The 15,098-nt window shown below is 37.0% G+C and overlaps 1 protein-coding gene across 1 annotated transcript in view; it reads left to right on the plus strand.

The window, feature by feature from the left end:
* The window catches only part of SPOCK1 (SPARC (osteonectin), cwcv and kazal like domains proteoglycan 1), a 794,690-nt gene that overhangs the window by 761,272 nt on the left and 18,320 nt on the right, over positions 1-15,098 (plus strand). Inside the window, exons 8-9 of the mRNA XM_044659936.1 lie at positions 9,506-9,727; positions 11,429-11,491. Coding sequence (XP_044515871.1) covers positions 9,506-9,727; positions 11,429-11,491 — 285 coding nt within the window. The remainder of the gene's footprint in view (positions 1-9,505; positions 9,728-11,428; positions 11,492-15,098) is intronic.

The following is a 15,098-nucleotide window of genomic DNA, read 5'->3' on the forward strand; positions in this document are numbered from 1 at the left end:
TGAATTTCCCACTATTTCCTATTAAACTGGAATACTCTGTACTTTACCATTATTAGTTCATACCTTATCTAGGTTTTTTTCTGAGCCAGATAAGAGAAGTATAAGTACACTAAATTCATGTTTTACCAATTTGATGTCATTCAAGGGTCAGTACTGTCACTGTCTCTTGCCTAGATTACATAGAGCCTGAACTGTGGATTTTGGAAGAGGCTGATCTCTCAATATAGCATATGTATCATCATGCCTCAGATTGAAATAGGAGACAAGCTATTTCAGGGCCAACAATGCAGTAGACAGAGAGTTTACCCAGTCTAAAATGAGATTTAGGAAGGGAGGAATGAGGATCTGGATCATGAAGAATAAAAAAGACAATAGAATATCAAACTACCAACCCACAATGGCTAAGGCAAAATTTTGCAAATAATAACACATTGCATTGACACAGTGTTTAAATTGTAAGTATTTCACATGTTATCTCATTTGATCTCATCCTTGCAACAACTCTAGTAAGGTAGGTACATTTTATAGATGTGGAAACAAAGGCAGAAAGGGGTTAAATAGCTAGTATCTGAGGTAGGATTCAAATTCAGGTCCTCATGACTCTAATGCAGGCACTTAAACATGTATGCCAGTGATAGGCAAACTTTTTAAAGAGAGGGCCAAAGGAAAGGAAATGCTCATCTGTCAGTCTGTTTCTAAGGCAACTCTTTTGAAGTTTCATTGTATTGTATCCTACTCATTGTGTTCATCAGATTAGGAATAATGTCACAGTCAGATAGAACATTTCAGGGGGCCACATCTGGCCTATGGGCCATAGTTTGCCCATCACTGAGTGCCATTGAGACACCCCAGATAGCAAAAAATTCTTAGTGACACTGAGAAGAAAGTATTCCAAGGATAGTGATAAGTACAACATAAATAGAATTTTCAGAATAATTTTATGTTACTTCCCTCCATATACTCTTTCCCATATTTGAACTGGGTCATAATTTGAACATAGAATAGACCCCTTTATGTTTTTACACCATTCCTTATTTCAGTTATGTTCTCTTTCCTCTTTATTTTTCATTTATTTACTTATTGCACTCTCACCTACTGTCCGATTATCAATTCTAAGATAGAAGAGTGGTAAGGGGTAGGTAATTGGGGCTAAATGACTTGTCCAGGGTCACACAGCTAGGAAATGTCTGAGACCAAATTTGAACCCAAGTGGTCTAGCCACTGTGCTATATAGCTGCCCCTCAAGGAAGTATTCTATCAGCATAATAAAATTCCATAGCAAAAAAGAACCACACTGCCTATCTACTCCAATTCATACCTGAAAAAAAGTCCCAGCTACCATAAACCCAGAAAATGACCTCTAGTGAGGGGGAAATTCCCCCACCTCTACATGTAGCCCTGTCTAGTTTTTTAATGGTTCTAGGCATTAGGATACTATTCTATATAGAGAGTTATATTTGCCTGGTTGCTTGATAGGCTTTCACAGGCAGAAGGATGACTTTAGACTTTCGAAATGGAAATTATGGCCTCAACATAGCCTGGGATTATCAAAATTGAGAGTATAGTTTTAGATTTATAAAGTATAGATTTAGTACAAAGTATAAAATCTACATTTTGAAAATGAGACCTTGGAAAACTACCAGAGAGTAGCACACACACACAGAAACATAATCATAATCAACATACACTTATTTAAATACTAATCATGTGTCACATAGATGCTAGGGATACAAAGGCATTTAAAATTAAAACAGTTCACACCTTCAAGGGGTCACAGTATGTAATCATTTGCTAAATTGAATCATCTCAAGGACCAGAGAGTACCATGGAACAAAAAGATAACAACCACTAATCAAGTACTGGGTTCCAAACTCAAATATCATGTCTTATTCTTCAAGATAAAGAACTTCATTGGATCATTCTCTGTACCCTGAAGCCATCTAAAGATAGCAGTAGGAAAAGAATGATTTAAGAGTTTTTACAGTGGCTCAAGATATTATATTCCTGAGAGGCTAAGTGTCAAATATGTGTCCAGCCCAGCTGGGCATCTGTAGGATAAATGAAAGGAGCAGCTGCTCTCATAAGAGTTATTTCACAGTTGTCCCTTGAGATTTATGGGCAATTAATTCCTTTCCTCTCTGAAGAGAACTTCTTTTTAGGATGCTGGGGGCAGCCAGACCCTTTGGCCTTTTTGAACTGCCTTTCGACAAAGGTTAAAGTGATGTACTACGTTTTCCTCTCAGTCCAGTACCACAAAAGCATCTTTTTTTCTTTGGACAACCTTAGAAGGTTGGAGGCTTGCTCCATGCCTGAGAACCAAATTTAGTTTCCCAAAGAGGCATTTAAAATATTGTTCTTATATAATGTACTAATTTTATTATCATATAATGTTTTATTGTCCTTGGGCAATTGATATGAAAGGAGAAAAGAGAAATAACTTTCTTAGGTTAACTTCTAAAGCCTGTGGAAAAGTGAACTTTTAGTTGGAGACTTAGCCATTTTCAGAAGGATTTTGCTTAGGATACTGTATTTTACTGAAGTTTTCTTTACTCCCTGGTAGCCAGCTCAAGGGAGGACAAGGCTTTCTTCCTCTGGCAATCACTCCTCCTGTAACTCCTAAAAGCCTTTTGACAGTTGAGTTCCTTGATCTCTTTACCCACCATTCCTGCTTCAAGTTGGGGTCCATCTGCTCTCTAAAATATTAGATTGACATTTGCTAGGAATTTTAATGTACATAGTAATATCTTTTTTTTTTAACCCTTGTACTTTGGTGTATTGTCTCATAGGTGGAAGAGTGGTAAGGGTGGGCAATGGGGGTCAAGTGACTTGCCCAGGGTCACACAGCTGGGAAGTGTCTGAGGCCGGGTTTGAACCCAGGACCTCCCGTCTCTAGGCCTGACTCTCACTCCACTGAGCTACCCAGCTGCCCCAGTAATATCTTTGATTATGAAGTGATTGGCCTGCTAAATGTAATCTCTTGGAAATGAGTCTATTTTATTTTTGTCTTTTTACACCTAATGCCTTAAACATAGTATGCAATTAATGTTTGTGAATTTGAATGGTTGTTGAATCTGATTTCCAAGCCAATAGTCCATTTGAAGTCTCAAATTATAACGGAGTATAAGAGAAGAGCTCATTGGCAGCTTCACGTGTTAAACTATAAATATATACTAATAATTCCCATGAAATAACACATCAATAGATCAACAAGCATTCATTTTTAAACTAGATTTTATTGAATTTTTTTACATTGCCTTAATTTCCTCCTTCATCTATCTCTTCCTTTTATATTTGAGTTTTTTTAAAGTAAAAGAAAAACGTCAGCAAAACAACTCATTACTTTAAAAAGATCTGACATGCAATATTCTACACTTGTGTACTTCCCACCTTTGCAAATCAATGAGAGATGTTTTCTCGTATCTCTTTGGCAGTCATGACTTCAATGACACTTATTAACCTCTTTTATATACCAATGAAATGACTCTCCAGCCTCTACTCAAAAATTACCAGTGAGGGGGAGTCCAACACCTTTTGAGGCAGCTTATTCCACTTTGGGACAGCTCCTCTACTAAGGAAGTTTTTCCTGACATCAGGCCTAAATAAACCTTTTTGCCACTTCTCTCTATTTATAATCCTGTACTTTAGAAACAGAGGAAGTCTTAATTCTTCTTCCACATGACAGCCATTCAAATACCTGAAGACAATGTTCATATCCCAAGTTTTCTATTCTGCAGGCTAAAAATCACTGGTTCCTTCAATGAATCCTTATATGACATGATCTTGAGACTTTTTAACATCATAATTACCTTCTTCTGAACATTCTTCACTTTACCAATTATTTTTCTTAAACTATGATCCTAGAACTAAACACAGAAGCCCCCTGACTACAGCAGAATATAGATGAGCCATCATCTCCTTATTCCTAGAAGTTCTGCCTCTTAGTATATAGACCAAGATTACCTTATCTTTTTTGGCTTCCACATCACACAGCTGACTTACTGGCTACAAAAACCTTCAGAACTTTTCCAAACTACTAGCTAACTATGTTTCTCTCATCTAGTACAAAAGAAGTTGATTTTTTGAACTGAAGTATAAAACTTTAAATTTTCCCAATTCAGTTTCATCTTAGTAGATTTAAATCAAATTTCCAGCCTAGATCATTTTTGGATCGAGAATCTTTCCAAATTTGTGTCATCTGCAAATCTGATGAGCATACTTTTATTATCGATAAAAATATTAAATAGCACAGAGTAAAGAACAGACCTGAGAGACATGCCACTGAAGATTTCTTATCAAGTTAACACTGAAATCATTAACAAACTACTTTTTGAGTCTGGCTGTTCAAATAATCTCTTGAATCCCTCTAATTGTTATAGTCACTGTAAGTTGAGAGGACTGGACTAGATAACTCTGAGATCCCTTTCAATGCCAAATCAATGATCCTTTGGTCATCTAACCCACATATATCCTATCTTTTCACAAAGATAGTGTGACATACATTAATGTAATGACTATATGTAAGTCTACTCTATCTGTAGTATTCTGTTTTTTTGTCCAGTTGTTGTTCCTTTGTTTTTGAAGAGGATCAATGGCATCATGAAGTGATGTCTTGAAGTGCATGAATTAGATTTAAGTGAACCAGAGTTGCACAGAGTTGTCAGTCTCACTCTTTTCCAGAGACATCAAAGTCCAGTGGCAAGACAAAAATCAGGACCACAGGTGATGGAATGGCTGACTCTGGAGTCTTCAATATTTTATCAAACTCTAAACACTCCATAGCACCTGCTTTCAGACCCATCTTCATGACTGTTGGAATAAATTGTTATCGTTAGCCCATTCTACCAGGGGAAGTCTTCACACGCTTGGGGTAGACATCTCCCTAAGTTCCCAGTGATTTTGAGGCCTGTTGGTTACCATCAGCCTACTTTACCAATATTTTAAGATGGTTTGCCAGGATATGGCTGCTACACATGCTACAGTTTTAACATTTGTTCAATAAAGCTGTCACAAAAGGAATTAACTTAGTTTGCTATGTCATGTTCTTGATAAAACCATGTTGGCTCCTTGCAATCACTGTACTTTTCTAGATTAATTCATTATGTTCACTAAATATCTCCTAATTAGATATTTAAAATTTCTGTGAATAAAGGTCACTAGCCTAATATTTTTAAGATTTTTTTCCTCAAACCTTTTTTCAAAAATCAAGATAATGTTTTCCCTGTTTCAGCTATGGGATTCCTTTTGTGTTCTCCATGATCATTCAAAATCTCCCTGCAATCACACATTCTAATTCTTTCAGTATCAGAAGACATGGCTTCTCTGGATCATGTGCCTTGAATTCATCAAGGGTACCTACCTCTGTCCTCTCTTAATATCTTCCTAGTTATCTTGATTATCAGTGTATGTACTGTTAGACATTTTTCTTTAATTTTAGTGCACTTTATTCTCTTTGTCAGAGAAGGCAGAAGTAAGATAAGAATTAAACATATCTTTCTCATCTCTTTGATCATTTCCTATCATCTCATCCTGTCTCAGAACAAGTTCTGTCCCTTCTCTGATATTCTTTCCCACAAAATAGCTAAGAAAAGACAGCAACTCCTTTTTCTCGGGATCCTTCATCCTTGGCTATTTTTCTGAGTTTTCATACACTTAAACATTAGTTTTATGGGACAGAGCCTTAGTCTTATTCTCCATTGTTTTATAATATATATTTTATTATATCTTATAATTTCCCTTGATTCCATATCATATCTTAACTATTTTTTATAATCTAAGCTGCATATTGAGTTGTGTGTGCATTCACCTCATTTACTTCTAATAATTCACATATTCATCCCCATCAAAATTGTTTTCTTTTGGTTCTTCATAGTTTCATTTTTGAGGGTTCCCAAAATCTAGAATACATGTGAGATTATGCCAGAGGCAGCTGTGGCTCAGTGGATAGAGTGCTGGGCCTGCAGTCAGGAAGACCTGAGTTCAAATCCAGCCTCAGATACTTCCTGGATAAGTCACTGTCTCAACTTCTGATCTGGCAAGAAGGATCCATTGGAGAAGAAAATGGCAAACCACTCTTGGTATCCTTGTCAAGAAAACCCCATGGATAGCTATGGTCCATGGGGTCATGGAAACTCGGACACAACTAAATGAACAACAACAATAAAATTTAGGGTACATGTCAGATTATGCTTTGCTTTCCTTTTTCCCATAACAAATTCTAGAAGGGAGAATTCTTCTTTCTTAGAGGGAATTAGATCGAGTATAGAATTTTCCCTTGTTGACTCTTTTTAAAGAAATTATAGGCTATTGTTTCTTACCATGTATTTATTGAGATACCTATTTCTTTTTCATCTTGGATTTGTTCTTTGATGTTATCATTTCCATGGGTTAAAGCTTAATGTCTTCTCCATAGTGTTACAGAGATTCCTGGGCCTACCTTTGCGAATAGGACCAGTATGAGAGCTTGGATCCTATTGAATGTGACCTTGAAAAATTGGCTGTATTATGTAATGATCTATTTTGACTTAGGATGGAAGTGATTGATAATTAACATTGATCTTTCTGCTCCCTGGGAGAAAATAACAGGTTTAGAATAAGTCCTACCAAAATATGGATACCTTTCTGAGAGAAGGATGAGCATCTTAAATTTCAAATATGACTTCTGTAAAATGTATCCAGACAGTCTCAATACACATATTTTTTAGGAAAGTGCTTTTTTATTCTTTTTAAGTGGTTATAATCAGCATTAGAGGTGTCAGTTGTAGTATATTAGAAAAGAATTAGGCAAATATTTGGCAAACTCCCAAGAGACCTGAAGCAGATTAAAAGATAATTGGGAAATGTTTAACAAAATAAATAAAATTACCTCATAATATTAATTTGTGGTTTTCTAAATCATTATGCAGCCCACAGAGATCCATTTGTATCGAACCTTATGAATAGCAAAACAGTGCTTTCTTGAAGGATCAGGAATACTTGGATTTAAATCTCACCTCTGACACTTGCTAGTTATATGACAAGAATTCGGCACATCACTTAAGCTTTCTGAGCTTCAGACAACTCTCTAAGATGCTAAATTATAGGTAGTTTGCTATTTGTCTCCAGTGTATGGAAGGAATTCTTACACTAAATGAAATAATTAATTAACCACAAGTCCTTGATTTATACAGAGATCTATCTTTAGTCTGTCCTTTGATCAGGGGATCAAAATATTGTCAGTTGCTAATTTTGTTTGTTTTTTTGTTTTGTTTTGTTTGTTTCTTGTAAGACTTAGCTTTACTATCTCTCCCAGTTCAGAGATATCTATTTTGAAAGGGCCCAGGCTGAAAGTGAGGTAGTCACTTGCAGGCCTGATCACAATCCTGAATGATTGGCATGGAAGTTTTAACCTGCTCCATTTTTCCAACTTGTTGGGGTATACTCTTTCTTTAGGTAGCCTAGTAGCCTTCTACTCCTGGGGGGCTCACCATATTAATGTCAGACTGCTGGACACTCTTTTGCCTTTAGTCCTACTACCAAATTCAAGAGATACAATAGTCTCTTCAGCAACAGAGTTTCATGCCTTCAACACTATCTCTAGGAGTCAGTGCCCAAATGCTGTTTTAGGAATGCTTTGTTTTAAATTGCAGCTGGATGGTAAATAGTTTTTGCTGGATAGATTTGGTTCTTACATCAGGAATTTAAGATGACAGAAAGAAGAGCAAATCATTTACCCTCTCTGGGCCTCAGCTTCCCAATCTGTAAACTGAGTAGATTGGATTATATGATCACTAAGGACTTTGCCTGCTCTGATTTCCATATTTATTTAAAATGTGCTAATAGGGGAGCTCATAACTCATGAGATTTTCCTTTTATAGAGTGTGAACTCTTTTTATTTAGTTCTAAATATAATTTAATTTTAATTTTATTCCCAACTGTTGTAATTTACCTCTTGTACAAATCAGAGTGTTTGTTCATCATATCTCCCTACTGTTCCATGGTTGTCTAGGTACATTTCTTCCCCAGGTGAACTTAAGATCAATATTTCCTGCAACCATATAGGTCTCAGACTAATAGACAAACTTCTCATTGGTAAGCCCCTATCTCACTTCAAAATATTGAAGCATGAAGAAATTTCATTCCCTTAAAAGATTGTAATTAGTGACCCTTAACCAATGCATTTGTACTGGTGTCCTACTTTAAGCAAATTCAATATATGAATATCTAGATTTTACATGAGATCAATCATAGTGATAGTAGGGAACATCTTGACTTTATAAAGGCATTCACTGTGAAATTCTCACAGTAAGACTGTCGCCTAGTGCATTTGAAATGTTTTGACTTGTAAAAGTTTGATTTATGGCTAATGCATAAATTGGGATAGACCTAAGATCTCTAGCTGTAAAGCACCATAGAGATAATTTTTACATAGATAACAACAATAACAGCCAAATTTTGACCTAAAGAAGTTAAGGTTTGGCCCAAAGTTACACACAGTAGGAGGAGGACATAGAGAACATTTGAAATTTTTCTCTGATTTCCACAGCACATTTTTATACTAGATCCCTTTTATTTTCAAATAAAATAAAATAGAACATAAGCTCCTTGAAAGTGAGGACTATTTTGTTTTCTCTCTTTATATTGCCAGTGCTTGGCACAGTACCTTGAATTTTATAAGTGCTTATTGATGTATTGATTGATTGATGTATTGATGTATGAAAGTAATGATGAGTCCATTTGAGGAGTGGAGAGGATATGATCTCCAGAGTCAAAGGACATGGGCTTAAATTTTACCTATAATACTACTTGTAAGTCCTTGGATGGCCTCATTCTCCTCATCTTTAAGTGAAGCAGTTAAATTAAGTGGTCCCTGAGATTTCTTCCAGCTTTAAGTATATGACTATGACTCTGTGCCTAAAGAGGAGTGGTCAGGACATAGGTAGATTCTTTGTTGCAAAGTAGTAGGGATAGGGGAGACAAGTGAATGTGGACAGGGAGGAAGTAGTCAGGGGATATGATAGTCTTTATAGCAGTGATGGTGAACCTATGGCACACAGAGCACTCTCTGTGGGCACTTGGCTGCTCTCCTCTACCCCCAAGAGTTTGTTACTAGAAAGGCAGAGGGACTTGAGCAGAGCTGCTCCCCTCCCCCTCTCCACCGTGTCTGATGACATTTTTTCACTTCACCCGCCCCTCTGCCCAGTAGGCCAATGGGAGCATACAGGGAGTAAGGTGGGCAGCTGAGCTAGAGGGGAGCAGAATGCTCAGGCTGCTCCCCTCCTCCTCTCTACACTTGCTCAGGGCATTCCTCACTTCACCTACCCCTCCACCTGGCAGTCCAATGGGATTGCTTTCTCCCTCCTCTATGTGTCAGGTAGGGGCAGGGCCTGGAACTCCATCTCTAAAAGGTTCACCATCACTGTTTTATGGGCTTTTGAATCCTAGGCAAATAGGGACTTTGTGAAGGATGTTGTCTGGGTCAGGAGAATTCAGACTGTTGAGTTCAAGTCCTTTTTCTATCATTTCCTAGGGTTTGACACCAGCATCCTACCCATTTGCAAAGACTCCCTTGGCTGGATGTTCAACAAACTGGACATGAACTATGATCTCTTGCTTGACCACTCAGAGATCAATGCCATTTATCTTGACAAGTATGAACCATGCATCAAGCCCCTCTTCAACTCTTGTGACTCCTTCAAAGATGGGAAGCTCTCAAATAATGAATGGTGCTATTGCTTTCAGAAGCCAGGAGGTAAGAATTGAGTCAGAACAGATAGACTGACTAATGCCCAATTCAGTCACACTGATCATGTGTTGATGGGGGTAGAATAGGAAGGGAAATGAGTCTTAATATATCTCAAGCAAGAAACCAGAGGACAGTGATGCTGAGGAGAAATATAGAATTTATTCCTCTTTAATAGAATGTGCATGCTGTCAGTTTCTAAAGGCTTCAAATCCATTTCCATTTTAGGTATGATACACAAGAGAAGAATGAACAAAACTACAATTAGAAATCAATAGATCTGGATCTCAATCCCTGATCTGCTCCTCAATAGTTATGTGACTTTGGATAACTCATTTAGACTTCCCGAGCCTCTGTTTTCTCATCTGTAAAATGAAGATAACAATCTTTTCTATTTCTAAATCTTAGCATTATTGTTAAATGCCAAGGTTATTTTGAAAAATGTAAACGTAAAGTATTATCATCTGCACATTTGGATATATCCACTTGTCAGACTAATCCAAGAGCAGATGTGGAATTGTGTAACTTAAAGACTGAGTTTTAATGTTTCGTTCCTACTGCCTTTTCATGGGAAAGTGGACAAAAAGGGTAGGCTATTTTTCTGATCATTTCTGATCTTACTTAAAAGTTGTATTATTCATTGGGTAGCATATATTTTTAAACATACAATTTTGCATATAGATGGACAAGGCTTGAAGATAAGGCAGTATCATCTGAGGGTAAAAGTCTGACAGCTAAAAGTCCTAAGGTCTGACAGCTAATTTAGCTCTTTCTCATTTGTCAATGAATGTGTGATCCTCTTGTAATTTGCCAAACATTTCTGAGCCTCTGTTCCCCCAACCAAGATAAGGAAAAAAAGGCACCAGGAGAATATTTTAGGAGTAAGCAAAAAGTTTAGATTTACATGAGTGCTTTGGGATTTTCAGAAGAAAGGAGCAATATAATTTTAAGGGATCTAAGCATTCAGTTTGTTTAGAAAGGCAGGTAAATTCAGTATTGTAAGGTCATATGTAGTAAAAGTATTTTCTGTGCTGATATACTCCAACAAATTCCATTCTAATTTGAAGCTTTTGCTCCCTGCCCTCATGTAAAAGACATGAAGATGATTCCTATGTCTATATTAGTGATACATTAGAGAATCTATTAAAGGAGGAACTATTTTGTCTTCCTACTTTATCTTCATAGTGGTGTCTAATTTCCTATTTCAGAGCTAGAAGGCCATACTGAGAACATGCTTTCTCCCATGTGAGATCTGGAAGGATAGCAGACAAAAGATTAATTGTTCTATTGTTAAATTGATCTACTATTTAAATTAACTGTTCTCAGCTAATTAACCCCTGACCCTCTTTCTTATACTGATATAAGCTTTAGAAATCTACATGCTTCCTGATGGCAAAAAACAAGTCTGTTAGCCAGGAGTAAATGGGGCTCTGGACATTTATTGGAGATAGTGGTAGATATTTTAAAAAAAAGTCTCACCAACCAAGTAACCCACAAATACTATTTTTAAGTACACTGTAATGGGTTTATTTTCTTTTTTTAATGAGTAACACTAATGGCTCAAATTTGTCTTGCTATTCAGGACCAGCATATGGATTAATTCCATTCCCAGGTGGACTATTGGCTCTATTTCATGTCATGAGTGAAGCCAATCTTTAGAGATTATATCCCACACCATCTGGAAGCTGACTCATATAAATTATATTTTAGGTCTCCCTTGCCAGAATGAAATGAACAGGATTCAGAAGCTCAGTAAGGGGAAAAGCCTTTTGGGTAAGTACAATTTTTTGCCATTCATTTGAACAAGTAATTAAAGCATCTGTGACTGTTGTAATGTCATTAATGATGACGGCTATTTAATTAGAGGCCAACCTTTCTTGATGGAAATGCCATGTTTTGATGTAGACAGGTTACTTTCTCAAATCCAATGATGTAACCCTGTTAACAAGAGTAACTGTTAAGAACCAAGCTCATATACAAAAATATTCATAGCCACACTCTATGGTGGCAAAAAAAAAAATGGAAAATGAGGGGATGCCCTTCTGTTAGGGAATGGCTGAACAAATTGTGGTATCTGTTGGTGATGGAATATTATAGTGCTAAAAAGAATAATGAACTGGAGGAATTTTAGGAATTGATGCAGAGCAAAAGGAGCAGAACCAGTAGAACATTATACACAGAGATGCTGTGGCACACTTGAATGTAATGGACTTTTCTACTCATAGCAATGCAATAATACAGGACAATTCTGAGGGACTTATGAGAAAGAATGCTATCCACACTCAGAGAAAGAAATATAGGAGTAGAAACACACAGAAGAAAAACATTTCCTTGATGATATAGTTTGATGAGGAAATGATTGGATATGTAGCCTCTAAATCATCACTCTATTACAAATACTAATAATATGGAAATAGGTTTTGAAAAATGATACAAGTAAAACCCAGTTGAATTACTCATTGGCTATGGGAAGGGGAGGGAGAGAAGAATAGAATCATGTAACCATGGAAAAATATTCTAAATTAAAGAAAGAAAGAAAACCAGGTCCATAACCCTAAAAAGTCCTGTGACAGAAGAGGTATTGAATGGAATATCAAGAGAAGCAGGTTCTAGTTCCATTAACTGGGTATGTGACCTCAGGTTCCCCTCTGGGTCTGACAAATGAAAGAGTTTTACTAGATTCATTCATCCATTCATCAAATATTTTTAAATCATTTATTAATATTCATTTTTAACACGGTTACATGATTCAAGCTCCTACTTTCCCCTTCACACCCCCGCTGTCCCCCTACCAATAGCCGACACACATTTCCACTGGTTTTGACATGTGTCCTTGTTCAAGACCTATTTCCAAATTGTTGATATTTGCATTGGTGTGGTAGTTTCGAGTCCCCATCCACAATCATGTCCTCCTCAGCCCATGCGTTCAAGCATTTGTTTTCCTTATATGTTTCCTCTCCTGTAGTTCTTCCTCTAAATGTGGGTAGTGTTCTTTACCATAAATCCCTCAGAGCTGTCTTGTGTCATTGCTTTCTGCTGGTACAGAAGTCCATTGTATTCGAATTTTACCATAGTATATCAGTCTCTGTGTACAATGTTCTTCTGGCTCTGCTCCTTTCACTCTGCATCAGTTCCTGGAGGTCTTTCCAGTTCACACGGAATTCCTCCAGTTTATTATTCCTTTGAGCGCAATAGTATTCCATCACCAGCATATACCACAATTTGTTCAGCCATTCCCCAATTGAAGGACATACCCTCCTTTTCCAGTTCTTTGCCACCACAAATAGCGCAGCTATAAATATTTCCGTACAAGTCTGTTTATCTATGATCTCTTTGGGGTACAAACCCAACAATGGTATGGCTGGATCAAAGGGCAGGCATTCTTTTATAGCCTTTTGAGAATAGTTCCAAATTGCCAGCCAGAATGGTTGGATCAGTTCACAACTTCACCAGTAATGCATTAATGTCCCAATTTTGCCACATCCCCTCCAAAATTCATTACTCTCCCCTTCTTTCATTTTAGTCAATCTGCTAGTTGTGAGGTGGTACCTCAGAGTTGTTTTGATTTGCATTTCTCTAATTATTAGAAATTTAGAGCACTTTCTCATGTGCTTATTGATATTTTTGATTTCTTTACCTGAAAATTGCCTATTCATGTCTCTTGCCCATTTATTGGGGAATGGCTTGATTTTTTATACAATTGATTTAACTCCTTGTATATTTGAATAATTAGACCCCTTTCAGAGTTTTTTGTTATAAAGATTTTTTCCCAATTTGTTGTTTCCCTTCTGATTTTGACTACATTGTTTTTGTTTGTATAAAAGCTTTTTAGCATAACATAATCAAAACCATTTAATTTACATTTTGTAATTTTCTCTAACTCTTGCTTGGTTTTAAAATCTTTCCTTTCCCAGAGATCTGACAGGTATACTATTTTGTGTTCACTTAACTTATTTATAGTTTCCCTCTTTATATTCAAGTCATTCACCCATTCTGAATTTATCTTGGTGTAGGGTGTGAGATGTTGATCTAGACCTAATCTCTCCCATATTGTTTTCCAATTTTCCCAGCAGTTTTTGTCAAATAGTGGATTCATGTCCCAAAAGTTGGGCTCTTTGGGTTTATCATATAGTGTCTTGCTGATGTCATTAACCCCAAGTCTATTCCACTGATCCTCCCTTCTATCTCTTAGCCAGTACCATATTGTTTTTTTGTTTTTTTTTTTTAGCTTTGATTCTTTTATTTGGTCTCTTTTCTTCTTCTTTTCTAGCTTAGAATTAGTTCTCCTGGCTTTGTGTGTGGTGGGTATTTTTTTTTTTGGAGTTTTTATTCTACTTTTTTTTAAACATTTATTAATAATCATTTTTAACATTGTTACCTGATTCATGCTCCACCTTTCCCCTTCAACCCCTGCACTCCCCCCACCCACGGCCGACGCACATTTCCACTGGTTTTGTCATGTGTCCGTGATCAAGACCAATTTCCAAATTGTTGGTAGTTGCATTGGTGTGGTAATTTTGAGTCCACATCCCCAATCATGTCCACCCAGACCCATACGTTCAAGCAGTTGCTTTTCTTATGTGTTTCCTCTCCTGCAGTCCTTCCTCTGAATGTGGGTAGTTTTCTTTACCATAAATCCCTCAGAGCTGTCCTGGGTCATTGCATTGTTGCTGGTACACAAGTCCATTACATTCTCTTTTACCATAGTATATCAGTCTCTGTGTACAATGTTCTTCTGGCTCTGCTCCTTTCGCTCTGCATCAGTTCCCGGAGGTCTCTCCAGTTTGCCTGGAACTTCTCCAGTTTGTTATTCCTTTTAGCACAATAGTATTCCATCACCCGCATATACCAAAATTTGTTCAGCCATTCCCCAATTGAAGGAGATACCCTCCTTTTCCAGTTTGTTGCCACCACAAAAAGCGCAGCTATAAATATTTTCATACAAGTCTGTTTATCTATGATCTCTTTGGGGTACAAACCCAGCAATGGTATGACTGGATCAAAGGGCAGGCATTCTTTTATAGCCCCTTGAGCATGATTCCAAATTGCCAACCAGAATGGCTGGATCAGTTCACAACTCCACCAGCAATGCATTAATGTCCCAATTTTGCCACATCCCCTCCAACATTCATTACTCTCCCCTTCTTTCATTTTAGCCAATCTTCTGGGTGTGAGGTGATACCTCAGAGTTGTTTTGATTTGCATTTCTCTAATTATTAGAGATTTAGAGCACTTTCTCATGTGCTTATTGATATTTTTGATTTCTTTACCTGAAAATTGCCTATTCATGTCTCTTGCCCATGTATCAATTGGGGAATGGCTTGATTTTTTATACAATTGCTTTAACTCCTTGTATATTTGAGTAATTAGACCCCTGTCA

This window comes from Gracilinanus agilis, chromosome 2 (assembly GCF_016433145.1).
Source record: "Gracilinanus agilis isolate LMUSP501 chromosome 2, AgileGrace, whole genome shotgun sequence".
Taxonomy (NCBI): Eukaryota; Metazoa; Chordata; class Mammalia; order Didelphimorphia; family Didelphidae; genus Gracilinanus; species Gracilinanus agilis.